Source organism: Leptidea sinapis, chromosome 31, assembly GCF_905404315.1.
Source record: "Leptidea sinapis chromosome 31, ilLepSina1.1, whole genome shotgun sequence".
Classification (NCBI taxonomy): domain Eukaryota; kingdom Metazoa; phylum Arthropoda; class Insecta; order Lepidoptera; family Pieridae; genus Leptidea; species Leptidea sinapis.
The window spans coordinates 5,452,785-5,480,012 of NC_066295.1; the positions used below are offsets into that span (position 1 = coordinate 5,452,785).

At 33.8% G+C, this 27,228-nt stretch overlaps 2 protein-coding genes across 3 annotated transcripts in view; one reads left to right on the forward strand and one right to left on the reverse strand.

The window, feature by feature from the left end:
* The window catches only part of LOC126973980 (uncharacterized), a 74,519-nt gene that overhangs the window by 43,140 nt on the left and 4,151 nt on the right, over positions 1–27,228 (forward strand). The window contains exons 2-5 of the mRNA XM_050821328.1: positions 869–939; positions 5,573–6,055; positions 21,524–21,696; positions 22,363–22,481. Coding sequence (XP_050677285.1) covers positions 869–939; positions 5,573–6,055; positions 21,524–21,696; positions 22,363–22,481 — 846 coding nt within the window. The remainder of the gene's footprint in view (positions 1–868; positions 940–5,572; positions 6,056–21,523; positions 21,697–22,362; positions 22,482–27,228) is intronic.
* Positions 14,501–19,342, reverse strand: LOC126974058 (uncharacterized). Of its 2 annotated transcripts, none has more exons than XM_050821442.1 (2): positions 18,848–19,342; positions 14,501–18,608 (listed from the first exon to the last, which is right to left on the reverse strand). In XM_050821442.1, exons 1-2 carry the CDS (start codon positions 19,282–19,284, stop codon positions 14,918–14,920), a joined length of 4,128 nt encoding a protein of 1,375 aa, XP_050677399.1. In that variant the 5' UTR covers positions 19,285–19,342; the 3' UTR covers positions 14,501–14,917. The 2 variants fall into 2 exon arrangements, with proteins under 2 accessions (XP_050677399.1, XP_050677400.1); XM_050821443.1 differs by lacking the exon at positions 18,848–19,342 and adding an exon at positions 18,687–18,828.

The following is a 27,228-nucleotide window of genomic DNA, read 5'->3' on the forward strand; positions in this document are numbered from 1 at the left end:
GATTCCACCAATCCCAGCACCTTCATGATGGGTGATTCAGCACAGCACTGTTTACGAGTTACTTCACTTGTTTTATGTAAAAATGGCTTTATTTAACAATATAGCTCTTTGTTCATAATTTGTGATCGCACTAATTGGGTGTCATATACTATCACTTAGTGAACTATACTTATTTAACGTTAACTAATAACTAAACAAAATACTAAACAAAACTAATTTAATGTACGGAGCCTCGAAAGTTACGTCTGCTCGCGGTAGAGCGTAAGCGAATATACATACAACTAATATATATAGACCAGTAAGTGTTAACAGACGGTGTTTTCTGAATAATGCTAGAGGACTGACATTGTATAAAGCTCTTATAAACTTTTTTGTGCCAGAAAAACATTTGAAATATTAGTGGAGTTTCGCCATAGTATTAACCCGTACCGTAAATTTGATACTTTGATAAATGGTTATTGGGAACTCACTTTAAAGGCCACGGCTCTTCACTTAATTATTTAAGTAAAGAGCCGTGTTATGTCCTCATAACTTAAGCAAATTAGTGTGTAGTGTGCGTGGAAACTTGTCTCGGACAGTTGCTACCAAATACCTACTTCATTACTTACTTATAGTAATTTAGATCAAACAGCCAGCATTCCGGAAGGCATTATATAGATTCAGGCTTGCAATGTCATAAATTGTTCTTCTTTTCTTATGCTTGGAGCAACGTAATTTTACAAAACTATAGATATTATTTTTATGCTTTTGCAAATTATAACTATTATTATTGCAGTTTGTAATAAGTAATTCAAATTTCCTTAAAATATTGATTTGACCATCACACGCAATAATAATATTGCGTTTTATCATTTGACTGTGAATGCAGGTATCAATGAGAACGATACTACGGACCAGGATAGCGACTTGGAGGAGGTCAGTGACTCCGTGGACTACATGGTGAGTGATTCAAAGATGTACTTATAATGTCCATTAGCCTTTATGATGCGCAGAGGCGACGAAGTTCGGAAAAAAATAGTGAGGTCGGAAATACCGAAGGCAAAAGGTCGTTCTGCAACAAGATGGACTGACCAAATTAAACACTCTTCATCCAAATTCTCCACAGTTGTAAGAGACGCGTGACAGAATCCGGTGGATGCAGATCATCTCACCACGATCCTCAGACATGAGGCACCGACCCCAGAGAGAGCCGTTATGGTGCCTTTATAGGTAGAAGATTTAAATATATGTCACGCTACTATCTTATAATGAAACACACGGTATGTCGAAGTTTTATATATATTATGGGTCCGTATTACAATAATTAGTTATAAACTTCTAGGTAAACGAACTTTTCGAACCTCAGTCTCATTCCAAACTTGTGTAATAAAAATTGTGCAAGTGGGGGGCCCTGCCATTACGTATATCACGGTCACTGTAGCGGGCACAGTAAAACTATTACCTCCTTAAATCAAATAGCAAGTAATCTGTCCAATGGCCGCTTCAAATTGCCAATTGATGTTTTGACATCTCAACTCAAACTAGTCTGTTCCCTACTGGTCGCCTTTACATAAGATGTAATGTAATTTACATGTGTGATTCTTAGTCTGGCCATAAATACTTTTATAATTGAAAATGAACAAAATATTACATTTGAATTCGGAATCTGTCATTTTATATGATTGAGTTTTGTCATTTTGGCGCCAATACATTCTACAATATTTTGCGATATTAAAAATGGAGTGGGATGATAAAGACAATCGAATCCGAACCGAATGGAGCTAAATGCATTTTTAAAACTCTCCATACGCTTGCTATTACTAAAATATTTGTGTAGGTACCTACCGGGGTATTAATAGGTACAATGAGGCCTCCTCTGTTTGTGACAGAAAAATATATGACCGTCCACGTAGTGTTCGTACGACAAAGGTGAAGAATCGTTTTTATGCTATTAGGATATTTAAGTGATCTACCGTAACGTAGTTATGGTCAAGTAATCGTCGTAGTCGAATATGATGATCAATGAAACTGTAAGGATGCGATCTGTGACAGAATTTATAACTTACAGACAGTAATCAAATTGTAAAGCGCTTACGTTCAGTGCTGCAATGAAAAATTTAATATATCTATATAACTGCGCATTCAAAATGTCACTGTCAGAAAACGCCGGAACTATATTTGACATCTGTCATTTCTCGCGGAACGGCGTGTTGATGGTCTGCGCAGCCAAGTGTGCGGCATTCATTGTCTAACCGCCATGGTGAGTGCATCACGGTTTCGGCGGGTTCCTCTTGTTCCACGTAATCTTGAAATAATAATTGTTATTGATTTCGGAAGTGAAAGTGACTATTTAAATTATACGGGATTGATTTTTGGACTAAAGTGTAATGTGGACTATTGATCGTAAAGTAAAGTGATTTTATAACTGATATCGGACTTTCATCTTGTTGACACTACACGCCTACCTACCTACACGCCCAAGTGATTCGCCGTGGCCAGTCCTGATGAAGGCCTTTATACACATATTTAGACAAATTTTTAGTTAGTGTACTTCAAATTCACTAAAAATCAAAGAATTTAACAAAACACAACCGACTTCAAAAACACCATTTCAAAACAATAGATATAATATGCACTAAAAAGCATAAAAATAATTGCGTATTTTTATACAATCAAATTAATTAATAATTCAAATTCAAATATTTTTATTCAAAATAGGATGTGGTATCACTTATTTAAAGGCAAAAACTACCACCCATTCCAAAATGAATGCCTCAGACCTGAGAAGAATGGGCGCAACAAACTCAGTGGGCTTTTTTTTCCTTCATCGAATAAATATGTTTACAAAGTAATATTTTACAATTAAACTTATTATTTAATAGCCAGAGGGCGGTCACTCCATTCCCAATCTGTGGTATCATTAAGAAAGTCATTTATGTTATAGTAACCTTTACCGCACAAACGTTTTTTAACAATTCTTTTGAATAACGTAATACTTTTGTTTTGAACATTTTCTGGGATCTTGTTGTAAAAGCACCAGCGCCCCACAAAAGACTTACTAACTCGACTTAGCCGAGTAGTAGGCATCATAAGTTTATGTCTGTTCCTGGTGTTAACACTATGGTTATGACAGTTTCTGGCAAATTCACTTATGTGCCTATGAACATACATTACAATATCAAGAATATAATTGAGAAGCAACAGTCAAGATGTTAATTTCTTCGAATTTTGCTCTCAATGATTCTTTAGGACCTAGGTTATAAATAGCGCGAATAGCCCTCTTCTGCAGCACAAATATTGTATTAATATCCGCAGCGTTGCCCCATAGGACATAATACTATGGAAATAACTAAAGTATACTAGTCGCGCAGTATCTATGTCAGTTAATTGTTTAATCTTTTTAACCGCGTATGCTGCAGAACTAAGTCTGTTCGGCAATCCTTCAATATGGGGGCCCCATTGTAATTTGGAATCTAGAGTTATGCCAAGAAATATAGCAGATTCCACCGGTTCTATCACCTCTCCGTTTAACAAAACATTTGTATTTACATTTTTAACATTTGGTACGGTAAATTTAATGTTTTTAGTTATTAGTTTATAGGTTATTAGCGCTAAACCAGTACACGATGCCAGATAAAATATCGTTAACTTCGTCGTACATAACTTGGTTTCTTTTCACTTTGAAAATCAGTGAAGTGTCCTCCGCAAACGATACTACCTTATGTTTTTTCTCTATAAGATCATTTATATAGATAAGTAAGAGGAACGGTCCAAGAAGACCACAAATAGACCCCCATACTGAGAGGAGTCCCAGGAGATCTCCTGCCATTCACGTCGACCCTCTGAATTATATTGTTTAGATATGAAGTCAGAAGATCATCAATCAGAAGTGGTATAGCTTCCTGACCAGCGTTGAATGTTGAACACAATCAAAAGTCTTAGATAAATCACAGAAGATGCCAAGTGCATTCTGCGATTCCTCCCAGGCATCAAAAAAATTCTTGATCAGACACCTGCATCCGTTGTTGAACGTCTTCTAGTAAAGCCAAATTGTTTCAAATGAAGTAACTTATGAAAGTTAAAGTAAGTAAGCATTTGGCTTAAAATTAATTTTTCAAAAAATTTACTAAGGGTCGGCAAAACCGACACATGACCATAGTTATTTGGGCCAGAAGAGCATCCCGACTTAAATATTGGTGTAATTTTACAATGTTTCAGAAGGTCAGGAAACACGCTACGATTAATACAATTATTTAAAGACTATTGCAATTTTCAAAAACAGAAGCAACTTCCTGCTGAGATTGAATTATAGTATTGTTTATTGATAAATTGTATGCGATTTTGCGGTCTTTCACTCTTACAGATTCCCAGTTAATCACATTCCAAGTCATCTTTATTTTATTTGGTGCATTTTTAATTATCTGTCTGATATGCATAGACTTTGCAATAGAACATATATATAATTCTAGTTACGATTATTGTTATTTTTGAAATCGGTGTCCTCCCGCCCCGGCCTCGCTCTCACCTCTCGACTCATTACATCTCACCTATAACAGCTATGTATGTAGTTACAAACCTTGGCTGACACCGACTTTTTATATTTATGTCTTAAATTAACACGCTCTAAAAGTTTTTTTTTATGGAATAGGAGGACAAACGAGCGTACGGGTCACCTGGTGTTAAGCGATCACCGCCGCCCACATTCTCTTGCAACACCAGAGGAATCACAAGAGCGTTGCCGGCCTTTAAGGAAGGTGTACGCGCTTTTTTTGAAGGTACCCATGTCGTATCGTCCCGGAAACACCGCACAAGGAAGTTCATTTCACAGCATTGTAGTACGCGGAAGAAAGCTCCTTGAAAACCGCACAGTGGAGGACCGCCACACATCCAGATGGTGGGGATGATATTTTAACTTGTGGCGAGTCGTGCGAAGGTGGAACTGTAAAAGTATACAGGGTGTCCCAAAGTTATGGGACATGAAGGGAAAGTACCTTAAATATCGAATATAGGATATTTTACTGAAAGAAGACTTTATGTTATTTTTAAAAGTTAGTAGTTCTGCATTCAAAGATTTTCTAAAAATTACCTGGGAATCGAACCTGCCTGGTCTGGGAATCGAACCGACTGAAATGTAAAAAAAAACTACTACTACTTTAATCGAAAGAATGGCTAAAAACTAATAACTCTTCTTAAGTAGCATAGTATTTTAAAAGAAAGGAACAACGTAAAACGATCGTTTTCCTATTTCGATTGGTACGATCACAGCAGCAAGCAAAACACAGTCCGTCTAATACATGGTATCATTATGAGCAACAATCGTTATAATTTTAATGGTAGGAACATTTCACAAAGCCTTTTGATTATGTAATATGAACGCGGTGTTGCCGGTATGCGCGGGCGACACGACCGCCTCGCTCGATAGTTTTTCCCACACTGCCCGTTCTCGCCCGCACCCGCACCGCACACCGATCACACCCAAGCCAAGACGAGTACCAAACCATCTTCGGACTCGCTTCTCGGCTCGACGCTCTCGACTACGACATATATGTATACGTAGCACATGAACGAAGAGTACAAAGAAAACTGTCGGCAGGTGGTGATAGAGCACGGTGACGGCTGGCGGTGCTCCGGCTCCCTGGTGTCGCTGCGAGTGGTGCTGACGAGCGCGCGCTGCGGCCGGCCGCGGGGCGCGGACCTGTGGGCGCTGGCGGGGGCGGGCGCGGGGGCGGGGGGCGCGCGGCGCGTGGCGCGTGCGGCGCTGGCGGGGGCGGCGGGGGCGGCCGGCCCCGCGCCCGGCCTGGCCGCGCTGGAGCTGGAGCAGCCGTTCGGGGAGCGCGCCGCCGCCCGCCCCATCCTCATGGCGACGGCGGGGCGCGCGGGGGCCGCGGGGGCCGCGGGGGCCGCGGTGGCCGCGGGGGCCGCCTGCCACGCGGCGCGCCTGCTGCCGTCGGCCGGGCGGCCGCGCCTGCGCGTGGTGCGCCTGACGCGGGCGAGGGGGGCCGCGTGCGCGCGCCTGCCGTACTGGCCGGCCGCGCGCGACGACCTGGTGTGTCTGGAGGGAGCCGTACTGTGTGAGGTTCGGATTGTATTGAGTATTATGAACGATCTAGATCCAGATGTTGTGAGTTCTATGTATCCGGCCAGTTCAATAAATGTTCCACTATCTATCTACATTCTAATTAATACGGCTATCTTGATAACCAAAACTATGTTTAAAAAGACCGACTTCAACAACTAGAAAGTATCGAATTACTTAATAAATATTGAATTTAATAAACCTCTTCTGCAAACTTGATACCTTTAAATATTAATAAAAATACTATTATTGATATGTGCCACCTATTGATAGATTTTAAAATGGTGTCGGAATCGGTCACTAATGGACGCCACCTACCTCTCGCCTGCTGTCACGTGCGATACGTCGTCAGTTGGAATCGGCTGGAACTAGCGGTCAAAGTCTCCGAAGGCTCCGTCGGGGTGACGCACGGGCGAGCTGACGGCGACGAGTTTGTGATTTAGCGGCACAGACGATGTAGAACTGAAACAACGTCCGCGGCCTCGCCAATCGTTTCCTTCCAGCTATCGGCGGCATCCTCTTCTAGCTTCTTCTTGACTAGGCTGCCCTGCCTGTTGAGACGAGTCTTGAGTGTTGGGCATCTGGTCCACTGCCATCTGCGGCGTAAAACTCGTTATCTCGAGGTTGAGTTACCGCTATCTTCCTGGACCCGATCTCTTTTGTTTCGGTGGCCAGCGGCCGCTGGATACTCCCCGTGATGTCCACGGCGAGGGCTTCGACGTTGGCAGCTGTCTCTACCTTCCGCGATGCATATGATAAGGTCGGTCTAACGACTGCACTATAAAAGTTCAGTTTGGTTTTAGGGCTAACTTTACTCTTACGATTTAAGATTGGGCTAAGAGCACCAGCTTGAGCGCCCTTAACACGAAGATAAGCAACGTGCTTAGACCAATTTAATTTAGTGTCCATAGTGACACCAAGATAGCGCACGGAGCGCTTACATTCCACACTGTATCCTGCGATCTCAAGATTTCGGCGATGCCGTGAATAAGATGGCTTCAGTCTTACCCTCATTCAGCTTCAGCTTCCACTTAGTGAAGAAATTGTGAGGTAAATCAATAGATAATTGTATATCAAATCAATGTCGTCAGATGATGTGAAAGACGTGATATGGTCTACAAAGCGGGCTAAACTGTTCTAGGCTGTATTGGTGTGTCGTTTAGGTACATAAAAACAGGTATGGGCCCAAAATACTCGCACTGGTACGCCAGCTGGCACTGTCTGGCAGGCAGACTTAGCTTTAACAATTTGAACTGTGAACTTCTGATTCTCAAGATATGCCTTGATGAGTTTAATTATTGCCGGGGGGATACCCATTATTACCAGTTTATGAAGTAGGCCCTGATGCCAGACACTGTCGAATGTTTTTTCTACATCTAAACGGAACATTCCAGTAGATTGGTGAAAATTGAGATTGTAGGTGACATGTTCGCAAACTCTAGCCAGTTGATTAGCTGTTGAATGTAGCTGATGAAATACAAATTGCTCATTAATAAGCAAATACTCAGAAGCTGCTCGTTAACGAGAAAAGATACCCTTTTCAAACAACTTCCCTAATGAGGGAAGTAAACTTACCTAATCGTTACCTGCTTTTTTAGTGCAATTACTTTGACAGTTTTCCAAGCAGAAGGCAAATATTCCATTTACAAGCAACCATTAAAGATTTTTGTCACTAAAACAATAGCCTTTTGAGAAAAGTTTTTGAGTAATGCATTAACCACATCATCATTGCCAGGAGCTTTGTGATTTTTTAAGTTAGTTAATACCTTACGAATTTCTAAACAGCTTCAGTTGAATTGGTAATTCTTTAATTATGTATAATGTCGAAGTGTCCGTACAGTTTTGAATTGCTAGATCTAAGTCTGTACGATAGGCAGTAGCAAGAACATCGCACTGTTCAACTACACTAGTTGACATAGTTCTATCAGTAAGTTTTAGTGGAGGTATCAATATACATTTTGGTTTTAAGGATCAAGCTACACGCCAAACATCAGCCCTAGGAGTAGTAGGGATTCGCCGGTTCTGGCTCACAGTAGTAGGGATTCGCCGGTTCTGGCTCCTCGATTCTGGCTCACTTGCTCGTGATGCCTACTAAAAAAAAAAAAAAAGAAGTTTGGTGTCAAACTGGGGGTTTTGATGTATTTCCGAGCGATTGCGCTGATCCGTTTTTCGATATCTCTTATAGTTTCAAAGTTAGCATTTTAAATTAAACAGATCCATAATCATTAATAATCACTGGTCATTTAGCTAATGATTGGTGAGCGACTCAATGTCTAAATTTCCATGAACGTGATACAGGTAATTTACTAATTACCTCTATCACATTCGTTACTACGATTAAAAAGACAGTTTCTGTATTTATTATTTATTTTTAAAACGTGATTTAAATAAAGTATATAATAAAACATCATTGCAGATTGTATCATTTTCAAAATATTTGATGAAATCATTCAAACTCTTCTTATTAAACTTAAAGTATAGATACATTATGCAGTACTCGCCACACACTGCGGTATATTCATTCTGTACTCTTGCAGTATTGTAGTTATACATTCTGCAATTCCTTTGTAAAAACATCAGCTGGAATCCCTGAGGTGGACGACCATATGAATCGAAGTATTGTCCAATACCCTGCTCATCAATGTGTATTGCAACCCAGTGAGTGCCTGGCTTATTATCACTATCTAAATTGCTGACAATATAACAGGGCGTTACAACATATATCGGCAATCGGTTTGCCGCATAAACATTATTTTTAATACTGGGATCGATTTTGTTCAAATAATTCTGTATCTCGATTGTATTCATATTAGTTGAGAACAGGGTCTTGTCAGTTGCGAGGATTGAATAGTTATGTGGATCATAATAACATAAGCACTCAATAAATAAGGCTTTAATGTATCTTATTCATGTATTTAAAACTTATATGGTTACAATAAAACAAAATATCATTACAAGCGATTCAAATATAAATCTATGAACATTTGATGAAATTATATTTTCATCAATTTTATTATAATATAAAAGCTGATTGAAAACGAACTTTGTACCTACATACTTACGTAGTCATTAGTACAATCTGGAAATGTTGACTCAATTAAACTATCAATAATTGAACTTATCATTTAAGTGCCATTATGTTTCACCATAATAAAACAAAATATCATTTTATATACATATTATTATTATATAAATTTATAAGGTAATCTAGTATTTAATCAACATAAAAAATACACAAGGATACAAACGATTCAAACATTAATTATTATATTCTAACTGCTGTAATCTACAGAAATATTACGATTTTTATCAATTTCAATAACATTATCGAATTCCGCATAAACAATACAGTTAATTGTTTGTGTAAGAGCTGATTCAAAACGAACTTCTAATCTTACACTACCATGTTTTATAAGATTCCAATGACTTGAAGAATTTGCTGATAAATCGGGTGTTAAGTCGAAGGCTAGCAAGCAAAACCCTTTGGCATATTGCTCTCTTGATACTCCATTGCCTTCATTTAGGAAATGTATACCTGTTCCTGAGAATAACGTATGATAGACCGTAGTAAAAATATTATTGTCAAACGATGGCTGTAAGGCTTTTGAAGGTATCTGTTGTCCATCTATGTATAAACAAAATGTATTAATATCATAATTTTCGAAATTGAATGGGTTTTTTGTGAGACTACCATTAAAGGATGCATTATTCACAAAACCGACTATACACCTTTTGGGTATTTGGCCAAGGAATATGTTATCAAGGGTTTTCCCCTGAATGCCTGATGGTATAGTTAAAACTTTGACTTCTGCTCGCGTGATTGGATATTTTGCTGTGGTAGATGATAAAACTTTTTGATGTGCAAGTAGCACAGTTGGGTTGATTCGTGCTCTTCGAATAATAAGAGTTGCATCTGTAATAGACACTTTAAATTTATGGTCAGTTGATGAAGCCATGAGATTGAAATTTTCTCTAGAACGAACTAACTTTACGCACATGTCAACGCCATTAATCAAAAATTTTTCTTGGTTGAATAAATCTCCATGTAAATGTCCTATCATTTCTATTTCTTTGCTTTCACTAGCCAATTCTTGTCTTTTAATAAATCCTTTATTTTGTTCATCAGTTGCATCCATTTTTCCAGCTGTATCTTCATACCATAGACCACAAGTGAGATGAGATTCTTTTGCAGCAGGTGCATAATTCAATAGAGTTTCAATATAAGCTCGATATGCATATGTATTATTCGGTGGCGATACAAGTTTTTGATTTAAATATACATCAAGTTGACTGAAAAGTGTATGTAACCAATTATTAACTGGGGCCACAACTGTCGGTACTGTCAGTTTTGTATAATCTTGATTCAAAACTTTAGCTTTTATATGGAGTAAAGTATGGGATAAATCCACATAGTCATCACCTGCCCCAGGTACTTGAAATTCTATTGGTCCATCATCAGCAAGTGATGAAATGGGCTTATAATGAATCCATAGTCCACTTTCAATGCTAGTTTGAGTTGATGGTAATGCAAATAAATCCAATTCGGACTTAATGCATTCACAAGACTGACTATGTAAAAATGACATATTTAATCAGTAAATATATCTTTGATTTGTTTTTGATTCAATTTTAATTTCTTAATAGCTTTCGCTTTCGCAGTCAATGATGGAATGATCGCAGAACGACGTTTTCGTTTTGTTATATACCCAGATCCAAACATGTTGATATTATCTATTTTAGCATCGGCTTTTCGTTTCAAATTTGAGCTGACTTCTTTTAGACGAGTTTTTATTGAATCTTCCATGGGGCGTGCATTAACCATATCTGATAATATACCTACACCTGTACTTAATGCTTCTTTACCAATAGTTCGAACACCACTAGACAGTAGTGGTAAAGTAGATCTAAACAGCCCCCCAAGAAAACTTCCGATTCCATGACCTCTTTGATACGGTGCTCCTTTATAAATAACTCCGATACCCGATCCGGCCTGGTGAGTATAATAGTGTTCATATGGACATGAAATATTATCACGTTTGCCGTACATTATAATTTTTGAAAGTGGAGTTTAATGCACACTGTTCCAAATTGGAATGGTATCTTTTGACCGGTGCTTGTTCTTATATCTATTTCGATTGTATCAAATTCTCTACGCATCACAGGTAGGTAATGGGGAGGAGAGAAAACGTGCATTTTGTACGCTCCATATATGTATTTTGAGGGATCCAATGGTATTATTCGTAAAAGGGGTGTCATAACATCTCCAACGATTTGAGGCTCCACTATGTCACAATAAACAAATAATTGAGACGGTAAACCCAAATGCAAATTAGCTGGACACTTTCCAAAATTTTTTTCAACGAGGTTCCTGTTTGGTTCGAACCCTAGTTGAAGACATAATTTAGGTGATAGAGTTACAGATTTTATGGATTCATCCGTTATTGTAGCAACTACAATCCTTGAAACCTCATCGCACTTAAATTTAATTTTTTCTCGAGTGTTATTCAGTGCCATCAAAATATGATTTATGTTATCGTAATTTGTGGCTGGAATATGTGTCTTGTAATAAACATATGACGGTTTACTTTCATTGGGTACTTGCATCAACTTTGTTATATAAATAATGTTTTCATGTTCTTGAACGGTGAACATAGTGCATGGGTACTGAAATTCTACTACTCCAACCCTCCATTCACCTTCTAGTATTGTTGGTTTTGGCAGTTTCGTAGAAAATAATGTTGTTGTATTATCAGGAAAATAATCCATAGAACTATTGCTTAGTAAAGTTAAATAAAAACTATCTTTATTCATATTTTTTTCAAAGTAGAAGCTAATATCCAGCTATTAAATTTATTTGGATAACCTCTCCACTTCACCAACAATTCTTTTCTGTTACCGGTATATCGAGAGCGTATTATTTTATCTATTTTGTATTTAGTAGTGGGGTTGAATATGATTTTTTGTAACTCTTTTTCATAAAAAGTACCAACTATCTCTTCACCTTCTAAATCCTTTAAAGTAAATACTACAAACGGAGATCGGTGTATTATAGTAGATACGATGAATATTTCGTCACTCCAATTTGATTCATATCCTTTTTGGAAAATATGTTTATGTTTTGTTATTCTAACATAATCTCCAACGTGAATTCTTGGATTCACCATACTAATTGATGTTTTTATCTTACTTTCTCTATCATATAAATTTCGCCATACACTCATTATATTTGTATTATTAACATCACATGGACACATTTTTATACTAGAATGAAAACTATGATTATATGAATGCACTAGATCTTGTAAAACATCAATGTATTTATGAGTATTTTTGTGTGTAAAATAGCGCCACATTTTCATTTTAAGAGTTCTCTGAAATCTTTCGACAATACTTGCTTTAATATCTGGATTATTGGTTGTATAATAATTTATGTTTTTTAATTTAAAATATTTTTGTACATATTTGGAAACAAATTCAGTTCCTTTGTCAGACTGTATATGTGTAGGTGTAGTATTAGCTTCAGCAAAAATACTTTCAAAGCATTCCTTAACTGTTTCAGAGTTTTTCTTTTTCATTGCTCGAACATACGCATATTTACTAAAGACATCAATAACACAAAGTATGTATTTGAAACCATCATTATATTCAGAATAAGATCTCATATCACTTAAATCGGCCTGCCATAACTCATTAATATTAGACAAAATATATCTGTTACGAGGAAATTTTCTTTGAACAGGTTTATGTAATGTATATGTTTCTTGTGATTGTAACCACTTTAAGACACTATTTCTGTCCATTTTACCCTTCATTGCTTTTGACAATTTATCAATAGTGCTGTAGCCAGCAGGATGTGATGCATCATAATAAATTTTATTTATTTCTAATATGGGGGTCCATTTTTCCCAGTCCGATCTTTTTTTTAGTTTCCCTGTGTACTTATTACTTGTTGGTGTAGAAAATTCTTCGTCAGGTACTGATTTAGCTTCAACCTCTTTTAATTGCAAATGGTTTATAAAATCCAATCGCTTTGGGTTCCCGATATAAGTGAGTGGTACTTTTATTTCCTTTAAAGTTGTTGCGAATTTTTCCCAACCTATAGGTTCACTTTTCTGAAGAGCTCTCAAGGAATCACTCACCAAGTCCACAATATTACTCCCAGGTATTTTTTCATTATCTATAATCACGGTACCAGATTCATCCCAGCTTATTTTATTTTTATTCAAGGAAATCAAATTTAGTAAAAGTTCACCTTTTTTAGCATATGTTTTCGGTATTAGTTTCAGTATTTCAGAGCTCGTGTATATTTCTCCAATATTTTTGTTAACCTCCACTGATGTTTGAGAAGGAACTACATTTATTTTATTCACATCATGATTTATATAATCAGTATCGATTTCATTATGACTTTGATTAAAACCAATATATGAATCATTATCATTTATAAGTGGTATGTGGTATGGTTGTCGATCCTCTTTGACGAAGTTTAGATATCTTTGAAGGGTTTGCAAATATAAAATACATTTCTTTCGATCTTCTATGTCACTGCTTAAGATATTTTGCATATCAGTATCTAATCGAGATCTTGGCGTATCATTTTCTTTGGGTTGTTTTAACTTCTCCAATAATGATGGTTCAATAAGTAACATTTTTTTAGCATTATCCATTTTCTTAAATAAATGAATTAATCAACCCACTTAGAATAGAACCCAATATTATCGGTAGAAATGAACCTCCTTTTTGTACAATTATATTTTTTCTAATTTTATTCGTACCTTTTCTTACCAATTTTCGAAGAATATTTTTATATTTCTTTAATTTAGATTTTTCTTTCTCGGCCAATTCAACGTTACCCCGCAGTACGTTATGAATACATTCACAAATGTTATTTATTTCTGTTTTGTTACATGATTTTAATAAAGCTTTTTGATATTTTGGCTTCAGTTTATGTAGAGCAATTAACAAATCTTTATGCGTCTTTAAACGTCTATGCATCATTTATAAATGATCGAAATTTCTTGATTCTTACCATATTTAAACCCTTTTGTGGGTACATAAACAGTGCAATATCCATCGGATGGAAATATCTTTGTCTTAACGCGACACAATTCATTTGTTTCTTGTTTCAAATCAATCATTAAATAACCATGAGCTTCATTGGTAGCATCTCTGTAAGAATCTTCCAAATATTTCGGATTTTCAGGGAATACTTGACGAGATAAGTATCGAATTTGGGTTTTATCTCGAGGATTTTTGAAATATATTATATAACTTGAGTTGAGTGATATATCTCTTTGTCCTTTACCTTGATGAAACAAATTTTGAGATAAATAAAACACACTTAAGTTTCTATGATGACTTCCTTTCGTGAATATATCAACAATACGACCATCTGATTCCCTCATCAGGTCATCAATTATTACAAGTTGAGGATTTTTTCCGTCAAACATAGATAAATCAGGTAAACCTTGAAGATAATTAATGTGGTTGAGATTATATAAAGGCTGCATTTCATCAAAGCACCAGGTGATTTGGGTAAAATTTGTATCACAGATATCATTCAAAAATTTTATAAAATTATTTACGAAAACTGATTTTCCACATCCACTTGGACCAGCAACTATTGCAGTGAATGGATGATTGAAATGATGCATTATCTACTACGTCTATGTGTGTTAAGGTTTAGTATAGTAATGAAACAATCTGTTATTAAACCACCATTTATTTAAACAGAAAAATCGATAATTGAAACAATATACAGTACATCATGTTTTACTCCGCAACTTATACATCTAAATACAATAATCTCTCATTTGGTTTTTTAAAACTATAATAATTTATTCTTAAAATTTAATATAATATTTATTCTATTTTATGATGACCCCAAGCTAATGTATCAATATTATTCGGTAAAATGTACCGTTTGGTATCATTAAATGACAGACTAGATTTATTTATTCTTTGAGTAAAAATATTATGCTTTATTGACTTAAATCTAAGCATTGAACAATATTCGTTCTTATTTTCAAATAAGCAAGTCTTATAATTTTCCATTTTCATATTCTTAGTAACACTTTTATTAACCCCCTTAGCTTTAGCTGTGAATTTTCCCTCAACATCTAATGCATACATTTTAGATCTAAGTCCTACAAATTCATTAAATATATTACCATTGTTTTCATCTTTAAAGTAGCCTAACTTCTTTTTATTGAGTTTTGGATAGCCAAATATATTTTTTTCTGTATAGTCAGAGGTATCGAAACGCAAATGTAAATCAGGTTTTATATCTCTGTAAAAATCATCTGTAAAAATTTGATATATTAAACTATCAGTATCTGTGTACAATAATTTTAATTTGTTTTGAAACTTTTTAAACATATAGTTATAGTGAAAGTCGTACATTAGAGTTTTAGAAATATCCAATATACAAAATCCCAAATAAATAGGTTTATTATGGAACAATTTCGTCTTTCGTAATTGAACTGCAACCAAATTTTCATTAAAAATAGATGAACTATGGAATTCTGGCTTAGCAATTAAATCTTGTGCGCCTAGAATTTTACCCTGATTTTCCCAATGACTCAATAATTTTACATTTACTCTTTTTTCGATATTTTCCATTGTTTTTCCAAACACTGAGTTATTCATTAATTTATAAAAATCTTTTTCGAAATCAGATGTGGCTAGTTTACGCATGTTTGTATTTAAATCTATATAATATTGTAACCATGCGCATTGTTTGAATTTTAAAATTCTATGAATTTTTTGTAATTTTAAACCCATTGTCAGACATTGCTTTAAATTTCTGTAGTGAATCACATATTTAATTTTATTACGAAGGTTTGGAACTAATTTTATGTCTTTTGTATTACCAATACATATATTCTCGGGACATAAGGGTAGGTCAGAATGTAAATCATGCAGTTCAATAGGATATTCTAGATCTACTTCCAAAATAAAACCATATTCATAATCATCAGGGACATCAAAATTAGTTGTGACATCTACCCACTCAAAACCTCCTGTAGGAAGGAATTGAGACATGGCCCATCCGTAAAGGTTATTAGCATCAAGATAAGTTAAAAATGAGTTTGGTGTGTCTTTATCATATTCTCGCATATATTTGTTATTTGCTTTGGCATAACGATTGCTACATTGAGATACACCTCCTCGAATGCCCGATCTAATAAAAGCTATTTGTTCAAAGTCTTGAAGTAATTCTAATTTAATTTTTGTGCATTTTAACATAGCATCCCAACTTAACCCAGGTGCTGTATAATAATGAGCTGGATCTAGACCATATGTTTGCAAACATAAGGCTCGGAAATTTTCAAACACATCTGTTAAAAGTAAAACATCGGTTTTAAGATATAAATCAGAATAATCTGACATATTTTGACAATGAAAGTGTTGCCAAACATCCTTGGCATGTTCATAATCTTCATCGGAAATATGTGTGTCGGTTAATGTATTGTAAAATTTATCGCGACTAGGGAGTGCTGAAAGTTTTAAGGAATCATGTGATGACATAAATTCATATGGATAAATTCCTTTTTTTCTAAGACGTAAAAAATCATTATTATTTGGAAAATTATATTTTAATGTTTGAAATTGTTCCTCCATCAAATTTTGAACAAGTTTGTCTAAACTACAAGGCAAAAATTTAAACGAATCAACGAATCTCAATTGAATTTTATGATTATTAAATTTTATCGTTTTTGTGAAAGAAATGTACTTTTCTTTCGTTTGTGGAATAATATCAATTTCCCCTTCAATAGAATTTAATGCATGAACAATAAAATGAGAGTCATATTGACTAAGATTGTGTAAAAAAACTGGGATGTGATAGGGGATTCTAAACTTTGTCTTACATACTTCGTGTGCAACTCCTCTAAAATGTCCTGTATGCGAGTCAAAGTATAATGCACATTCACCATTTAAATTAAATTGACATATAAAGCAGTCTTTACATTGCGAAATAATTTCATTATCATTGGAAGTCAAAGGCTTTGGACTTATGACAAAAGAATTCTTTGTGCAAATCACTTCTAAATCTTTATACAACTGATTCATAAAGACATGAGTACAATGAGGACCACTATATGTTTCATATTTTGATAAACTATCATCATATGAACATTTGATATAGTACCCAAAACTATAAACTTCGTGTTTGTGAACATTAGTTGTATAAGGTTTTGATGGATCGTTAAAGCATGTCTGAATTGGATTAAGGAAAGCTTCAAAATCCGCGTATATAACAAATGGTATTTGTAACATCTTATTAAATTTATCAAATTTTAAGACATTGTTTGAAATTGGTTGTCCAAACCAATCTTTTAAAGTTTTTTCTGTACTAGGCAATTCCACTTTAATATGACAACAATCATTCAATTGATGGGCTGATAACTTATCATTTGTTGAGAAGTGTAAAAGACAACCGTCACAGATGTAGATTGCATGTTCATGGTTTGAAATTTGACCACTTACTAAACGCGATAGGTTTTTAATGTAACAAAAATGATTAATTGTTCCGTGCGAAATAAATAATAAATTGATATGAACAATTTTCCGTGATTTTGTTAAATACAATGGACCAACTAATTCATGTACTTTCTTTTTACAATTGTATTCAAGACCAAAAACATTTACACTTAAATTATTTAACCTTTCTACTTTTTGTATATCTGTCATTTTAACAGGAAACGTAACTCCGTCAAAATTTAATTTATTTGAATATTTACTGTAAGATGAAACTCTCTGAGAGTTCTTAGTAACTGGATATAATGCAGAAAGCAAAGCCCATTTAAAGCATAAATCATCCGAGTTTTGTACATTTATAACACTTTTTTTTAATTTGATTTCTTTAGGTAATTCAATGTATGATTTTCCACGTAATGGATTGAATTTGTTTATATTCATGTCTAATGCATTTATTTTCTTAAGACTCCAACCACTATCTTTTTTCTCAAATGTGCTAATTTTAGTCATCAACATATCACATAAGGACGAAAAGAAAAAATTTAAATCCTCACCCTGCATTATAGTATAACTACATGTTTGAAATTCAAATTCATTAGAAATATTTTTTGTTTCTTGAACAAAATTAGCGTGCAGAATAAAATTAACTTTAAAAATTGTAAGCAATCGAACAGATTCCTCAAATAGTGAAATAATTTCATTTTTAATAGAATTCAAAAACATTTCTGGTGTTTCGAATGTTTGTAATTGGTTGGATTTACTCTTTATTTTATATGAGATTATTCTATTACCAAAAGCCGATTCGTGTACTGTGACATTTTTTAAAGTACTATGTAATTGCATTACGTTATTCTTATGGAGGTTACTTCTAAGATGATTTGCATAATATCTTTTCCGTATTAAGATTTGACATAAAGAACAGTTCACCATTTCATCGTTCACACTGGTGAGCCCCGATGATGTGGATGGTTCCCCTTGTCTTCCTCTCTTTGTACTTGTATCATTGTCTTCACTGTCTTGTAATACTGCACTTCTTCTCTTAAAACCTCCTCCACTTTGTAGAACAGGTTGACTACAACATAAGTGAATGATATTAGCCACATTTCATCAATAATATAATACTAAATAATTTACAAAGAAAATAACTCACTTGATCATTTTTTCAACCTCATTACATACAAAGCAGAGTTCCATATCGTTATGTTTAATTTTCCAAATGATGAGAATATAATAATATTATTTGTATAAGAGAATAAATAAACTAATAACTAAACTGAACTAATATTTATGTATTTCTTCATAGCTACCTACTTATTGTTAAAATTATATTTCTTATAATTTTCTGTTTCTAAAATTTTCTTCGTAACATTGTATAAAATCTTTTTAATGTCCTTATAACTTTCATTATTGTCGATTGTATAATATTTTAATCTATAATCAGCGTATTTCCATTGTTCTTGTGCAGGCGTGTTTTTTATTTTATTGAGATCATAGATTTCTATTTTAACCAAATGTGATGCATTTCTTCCGTCATCTGCATTAGTTGTAATGTAAATACTTCCATTCTCCTGTGCTCTGGATATTGATGATGATATTTTCTTTTGTTTTGTTTTTTTCACTTCGAATAATGCATCTATATTTTCATTTGAGCTGGCCCTCTTCAAGGATTTAAGTTGAGGAACTTTTAATGAATCCTGACTATCTTCAGACAAGGGATAGTAAAATGTTTTATATGTATTTTCTTCCATTGTTGGGTTGAATGCATTCTACAACAACAATAAGACTGCTTTAGAATAGTATTATACATACATATCTTAATATAACAAATGATATAACTTTTTAATTTCAAAGTGAATAATAGATAAAACTTACCTCCATTGCAGCAAATCACTCAGCAATTACACAAGACACAAAATATATAATAATTTGACTGAATACGCCACTTCAATGATTATTTTTCTGAACAGTTCTAGCATTTTATACTAAAATATCGTAAAAGTAAATTTGTTTATGATTAGTACTGGTTTTTAAATATTGTGATGAAACATAATGGCACTTAAATGATAAGTTCAATTATTGATAGTTTAATGGAGTCAACATTTCCAGATTGTACTAATGACTACGTAAGTATGTAGGTACAAAGTTCGTTTTCAATCAGCTTTTATATTATAATAAAATTGATGAAAATATAATTTCATCAAATGTTCATAGATTTATATTTGAATCGCTTGTAATGATATTTTGTTTTATTGTAACCATATAAGTTTTAAATACATGAATAAGATACATTAAAGCCTTATTTATTGAGTGCTTATGTTATTATGATCCACATAACTATTCAATCATCGCAACTGACAAGACCCTGTTCTCAACTAATATGAATACAATCGAGATACAGAATTATTTGAACAAAATCGATCCCAGTATTAAAAATAATGTTTACGCGGCAAACCGATTGCCGATATATGTTGTAACGCCCTGTTATATTGTCAGCAATTTAGATAGTGATAATAAGCCAGGCACTCACTGGGTTGCAATACACATTGATGAGCAGGGTATTGGACAATACTTCGATTCATATGGTCGTCCACCTCAGGGATTCCAGCTGATGTTTTTACAAAGGAATTGCAGAATGTATAACTACAATACTGCAAGAGTACAGAATGAATATACCGCAGTGTGTGGCGAGTACTGCATAATGTATCTATACTTTAAGTTTAATAAGAAGAGTTTGAATGATTTCATCAAATATTTTGAAAATGATACAATCTGCAATGATGTTTTATTATATACTTTATTTAAATCATGTTTTAAAAATAAATAATAAATACAGAAACTGTCTTTTTAATCGTAGTAACGAATGTGATAGAGGTAATTAGTAAATTACCTGTATCACGTTCATGGAAATTTAGACATTGAGTCGCTCACCAATCATTAGCTAAATGACCAGTGATTATTAATGATTATGGATCTGTTTAATTTAAAAAGCTAACTTTGAAACTATAAGAGATATCGAAAAACGGATCAGCGCAATCGCTCGGAAATACATCAAAACCCCCAGTTTGACACCAAACTTCTTTTTTTTTTTTTTTAGTAGGCATCACGAGCAAGTGAGCCAGAATCGAGGAGCCAGAACCGGCGAATCCCTACTACTGTGAGCCAGAACCGGCGAATCCCTACTACTCCTAGGATTGTCAATTTTTACAAGCGTTTTCTTCCATTTGTTGTCTGCAGATTTTTGCGCAGCGAAACTAATCAAGCCACAGAGGCGATTTATTAGACTGCAAACAGATCTTTTCAAAGCCCCTTTAGATAGATTATTGTCACAACCGCAATTAGTTTTTGTATTTGAATTATTTGCTGTACATATCGAGGCAATTTGGTAACGCTATCATTTGTTAAAGTGCCCATGGGGACAGCTGTGTCTCTAGCATGAAGAATGGTTTTGTGCAGATGATCAATAGCATAGTCAATTTCTTCTATTGAAGAAAATGATCTAGAAGAGAGATTAATGTTTTCATCCAGTAATGTTTGACATTTGCTCCAACCAGTTCATGGAAATTCAATTCAAATTCTGTAAAAAATTAAAACAAAGACAATGGGATGTTTACATAAAACGGAAAAGGGATGCGTGGACTTCAGTCTTTATCGGCCGCCGACGTGATAGTGAAGTACGCAGAAAAATGTTTTTTTTTTCGAAGTTTTACCCAATATTTGGGAAATATATAATTTTGTTACTATAAATTCGATTTGATAGAGCGTCCATTCATATTAAAAGATCTAGGAGTACAATTCACTGCTAATCTCACATTTCGAAACTGCGAAGCGAACCTGTGTTGGTTTATTATTTGTGTAGAACCAAAATTCCATTTCCCTTCACCCCCTCCGGCCTCCTTCATGGTCCTTCCTAATATTTACTAACGTGGTCACAGTGGCCTTTAACAACAGTGACAATTGATTCAACGAGACTGCGGTAATTTTTGGCAGCGTGACCAGGGTGTGGGCGTGGTGTGCCAGGGTATGCTGTATGGCGTGCTCAGCGCCACTGTGCCGGCGGAGGCCCGTGCGGATGAAGGCTGCGGGGAGGCGCACGCGGCACACGTGCTCTCGCGGTGGAGGCGGTTCCTGCACTGCGCGCACACGTCGGGACACTGCGGGAGGTTAGCGGCCAATAAAGTCTGACAACTGCGTGTGCGACCGTCCCACGGGGTGGCAGACGGGGATGGGACGGTGTCAAACACGTAACGCAATAATTACACTAGCGTTGATCACCTACCATCAAGTGAACATGAGTATGCTCATCCGTTAATGACTTAATCTCTATTCATTATAATTTATACATGATAACATAACATTACAATATTACATTTTAAACTCTCCATTACTCATATTAACGCACTCCGTCCAAATTGAAGAAATATCGATCAAAACAGCAAAGTGTGGAATAAAATATCTATGTAGGTATTTACTATCTGTGATAGATCTATGTGTCTACTATCTGTGATGTATCTATGTGTCTACTATCTATAATATATCTATGTGTCTGCTATCTGTGATCACTAATGGATACTGCTTCAATGTTATATATTTTTAATAATTTGATATCATGTGATACTCCAAATTAAATTTGTAACCATAATTTATGAATGCTCAGTTGGTAAGAGCGCTCGGACGGAACCCGAGGGTTTTATTTGTATAATTAATCCCAGAAATTAGGGATATCACTCTAAAAATAATAAATTGATCATGTGATAATAATTACAAAAAATATATCACCAGTAATTGCAGTCGAGGATTTAATAATAAAGTTGCCATCCGCTTTACAGAGGCGAGTGTACATCGCAGTGCACGGAGTACGATCTGCTTCTCCTTCCTTCGCCACCAAGCTCCGAGTCTCCAACAATCTCCACTCCACCTCGCGCACTCAACTCCATGAGTACAGCAGGTAAAAGCACTTAAAACTGTACAAAGTAAATATCAGTATTGTCAACCTCACCGAGCGCCGTCGTCCGCCAGGTGTCATCAGATATGGCTACATCAGTGATTCGAGCCCAAGTTAATCATAATCGTGACCATAATATTATTATAACTAAAAAAATTAAAACTTTTTACTTATACACTGAAAGGAGAATGGGACTTTAGGGTTATGTTATCAAGTTGAAATATATTTATGAAAAGGGTATATTTTTCTGATGTAAAATACAAAAAACTAGCTCATTTTGCAATCTACAAACTGAAAAAACATATAAAGAAAATCGATTTAAATGTAATCGAATTAATATTTAATCGATTTTTTTTTATGGTATAGGAGGACAAACGAGCGTACGGGTCACCTGGTGTTAAGTGATCACCGCCGCCCACACTCCACTCCACTCCACACTCCTGCAACACCAGAGGAATCACAAGAGTTGATTCCTCTGGTGTTACAGGAGACCTTTCACCTTCACCGGCAACGAGAGCGTTGCCTGCCTTTAAGGAAGGTGTACGCGCTTTTCTTGAAGGTACCCATGTCGTATCGTCCCGGAAACACCGCACAAGGAAGCTCATTCCACAGCTTCTTAGTACGAGGAAGAAAGCTCCTTGAAAACCGCACTGTGGAGGACCGCACCACATCCAGATGGTAGGGATGATATCGTAACTTGTGGCGTGTCGTGCGAAAGTGAAATTCGGCGGCAGGAATCAGGTTGAACAGCTCTTCGGAACACTCCCCGTGATAAATGCGGTGGAAGACACACAATGACGTCTCTACGCAACGCCAAGTGATCCAGCCGTTCACAGAGCGCTAGGTCCCCGACAATTCGAGCTGCTCTGCGTTGCACGCGGTCAAATGGAACGAGCTGATACTGGGGTGCGCCAGACCAGAGATGACAGCAATACTCCATGTGAGGCCGGACTGCGCTTTGTAGAGCGCTATAACGTGGGCCGGCTTGAAGTATCACCGTGCTCTATTTATGACGCCCAGTTTCTTCGAAGCCAATTTGGCTTCGCCCTCCAGATGGCCACGGAATTGACAGTCGCTCGAGATTTCGAGACCCAGTATTCCGATACTAGGCGAGGCTTTAAGGGAAGTGTTCTCGAAGAGCAGTGATACGGCAAATGGGGTTTTTTGAGTGAGTGAGCTTGAGTCTTCTGGGGGTTAAATTGGACAAGGTTCAACTTACCCCATTCCGCGACCTTCTCGAGAGAGGACTCGATAGAAGACACAAGTTTCTCCCGGCACTGGTCGACGTTTTCCCGAGAGAGACCTGCATGGCCCGTGTATACGGCATCACCAGTGCTGTCGTCTGCATAGCAATGGACAGGTCCAACATATCATTGATATGCAGAAGAAACAGCGTGGGAGATAGCACACAGCCTTGGGGCACTCCAGCGTTCACGGGCTTGGGATTCGAGCAATAACCGTCGACAACGACCTGTATGCTGCGCCCAGTGAGGAAGCTGGAGGTCCACTTGTATATAAGCTCTCGGGAAGCCCAAATGATGGAAGTTTTGCGAGGAGCGCGTTGTGTAAATTAACGTAACATTAAGATCCAGTTATTTTATTTAAATAATATTGGTTAGGTGCATACTTTATGTTTGCATGACCATATTGTTATGAATAAAATATATTCTATAATATAATTTCGTTAATATATATATAACGCTAACTACACTTTGACAATGACAGTCTGACAGATCATTTTATTTCTTCGTCATTCTCACTTCGTTTTTTGTAGTATTCGTTGAGTTACCGGCTTGTTAACTACCTATCCAATTGAATTCCAAGGAAAGTTGTCTCTAGCAGTCTGTTTTACAGTTCATGTATGAGCTACTTAGTATATATTATTCTTATTTGAACAAATAAAACAATCTTTTACTTTAGGTATATTATATTATATCTAATTACCAATTGTCTTATATTATAATGCGTAATACGTAGATAGGTAGTCATTTTTTATCTGAAAAACAAGGTTATTATTATTATTATTATTATTATTATTATTATTATTATTATTATTATTATTATTATTATTATTATTATTATTATTATTATTATTATTATTATTATTATTATTATTATTATTATTATTATTATTATTATTATTATTATTATTATTATTATTATTATTATTATTATTATTATTATTATTATTATTATTATTATTATTATTATTATTATTATTATTATTATTATTATTATTATTATTATTATTATTATTATTATTATTATTATTATTATTATTATTATTATTATTATTATTATTATTATTATTATTATTATTATTATTATTATTATTATTATTATTATTATTATTATTATTATTATTATTATTATTATTATTATTATTATTATTATTATTATTATTATTATTATTATTATTATTATTATTATTATTATTATTATTATTATTATTATTATTATTATTATTATTATTATTATTATTATTATTATTATTATTATTATTATTATTATTATTATTATTATTATTATTATTATTATTATTATTATTATTATTATTATTATTATTATTATTATTATTATTATTATTATTATTATTATTATTATTATTATTATTATTATTATTATTATTATTATTATTATTATTATTATTATTATTATTATTATTATTATTATTATTATTATTATTATTATTATTATTATTATTATTATTATTATTATTATTATTATTATTATTATTATTATTATTATTATTATTATTATTATTATTATTATTATTATTATTATTATTATTATTATTATTATTATTATTATTATTATTATTATTATTATTATTATTATTATTATTATTATTATTATTATTATTATTATTATTATTATTATTATTATTATTATTATTATTATTATTATTATTATTATTATTATTATTATTATTATTATTATTATTATTATTATTATTATTATTATTATTATTATTATTATTATTATTATTATTATTATTATTATTATTATTATTATTATTATTATTATTATTATTATTATTATTATTATTATTATTATTATTATTATTATTATTATTATTATTATTATTATTATTATTATTATTATTATTATTATTATTATTATTATTATTATTATTATTATTATTATTATTATTATTATTATTATTATTATTATTATTATTATTATTATTATTATTATTATTATTATTATTATTATTATTATTATTATTATTATTATTATTATTATTATTATTATTATTATTATTATTATTATTATTATTATTATTATTATTATTATTATTATTATTATTATTATTATTATTATTATTATTATAATAAATTGTAGAATGGGGTTGGTAATTTAAACGAACAGATTTTCATAAATGTTACTTTTTAGAACTATAGCGTCTTAATGCGTCTGTTAATTATTCCTAAAGTTAATGATCATTAAGTTTTACTTCAATCGATTAATCGCACAAACTTTTATAATTCAATAAAAAAAATCTCAAATTATACAAAAAATAGTCAAAAGTTACGATATCATCCCCACCATCTGGATGTGTGGCGGTCCTCCACAGTGCGGTTTTCAAGGAGCTTTCTTCCTCGTACCACGAAGCTGTGGAATGAGCTTCCTTGTGCGGTGTTTCCGGGACGATACGACATGGGTACCTTCAAGAAAAGCGCGTACACCTTCCGTAAAGGCCGGCAACGCTCTTGTGTTGCAGGAGAGTGTGGGCGGCGGTGATCACTTAACACCAGGTGACCCGTACGCTCGTTTGTCCTCCTATTCTATAAAAAAAAAAAAAAAAAAAAGAAAGCGTAATATAACATCCGATTTAGTCTGATGCCATTGCATGGCGATGTATTCACGATAATTTTTTCAAAGAACATTGACGTAGGAATCTATTCATGCACTTATCTTTATAAAACTGTCTAATGAAGAGTCGCGTAATTTATAAAATAGAAAATTTCTAATTAAGTATTAACTTTTACTGACAGCTTGTAAAGTGAATAGAAGATTTTATTTGACACAATTTTTCATTAAAAAAATTAGATTCGACAGATTACTAAATAAAAAGATATACCAATTTAAATAGTTTTTTCGCTCTCCTGTAAAACATACTTTTTACACTTATGCTTTTGTTCTTCTCAAGGTACGATACTATGGTTCATTTTTAATTGTATAGTTTGCACAACACATAAAAAATATTAATTGTATTTAAATCGGAATATTATGTTTACCGATGATAGGAAATCCCTTCGTCGGACATATTTTTATCGCGGCTATGATTTCTACAGTCAAAAATGGCACAACAACGCATATTTGTATCTTTTTAAAACATAATTATTATGCTTCAATTCACATCAAATGACTGGTCTCTTGAGCCTCGCGACAGGGTAACGCCCACATGCCACTTCCACTAGTTTTTTCTGATCCGTGGTAGTTCATACATATTAAAACAGCTTAGTTAATGACCTTCCTTGCTCAATTTGAAATTTGATGAAATATTTTGGTTAAATTGTTAAGTAGTTGCATAATAGTTAAATAATTATAATATTGTAACCAATAATAAAATCTGTCCTCGTTTGTCATAATATAATGTGCCGGATCTTATTAAATCACTTGCTATTTCCCAAATGCTCACAAATATCCAAGTCGCTGACTCTGACTTGGGATAATGAGACACCGTCAGGATATTATTTATCAAAAAAACTTCGTTTAAAAAAACCGACTTCAAAAACTGAAAAGT

Bases quoted from the DNA above. Each gene is read 5' to 3' on its own strand.
- LOC126974058 (XM_050821442.1), bottom strand. From the start codon at position 19,284: ATGGAAGAAAATACATATAAAACATTTTACTATCCCTTGTCTGAAGAT. The intron at 18,609-18,847 runs GTAGGTAGCTAT...CTTATGTTGTAG, and splicing joins AAATATAATTTTAACAATAA to TCAACCTGTTCTACAAAGTG.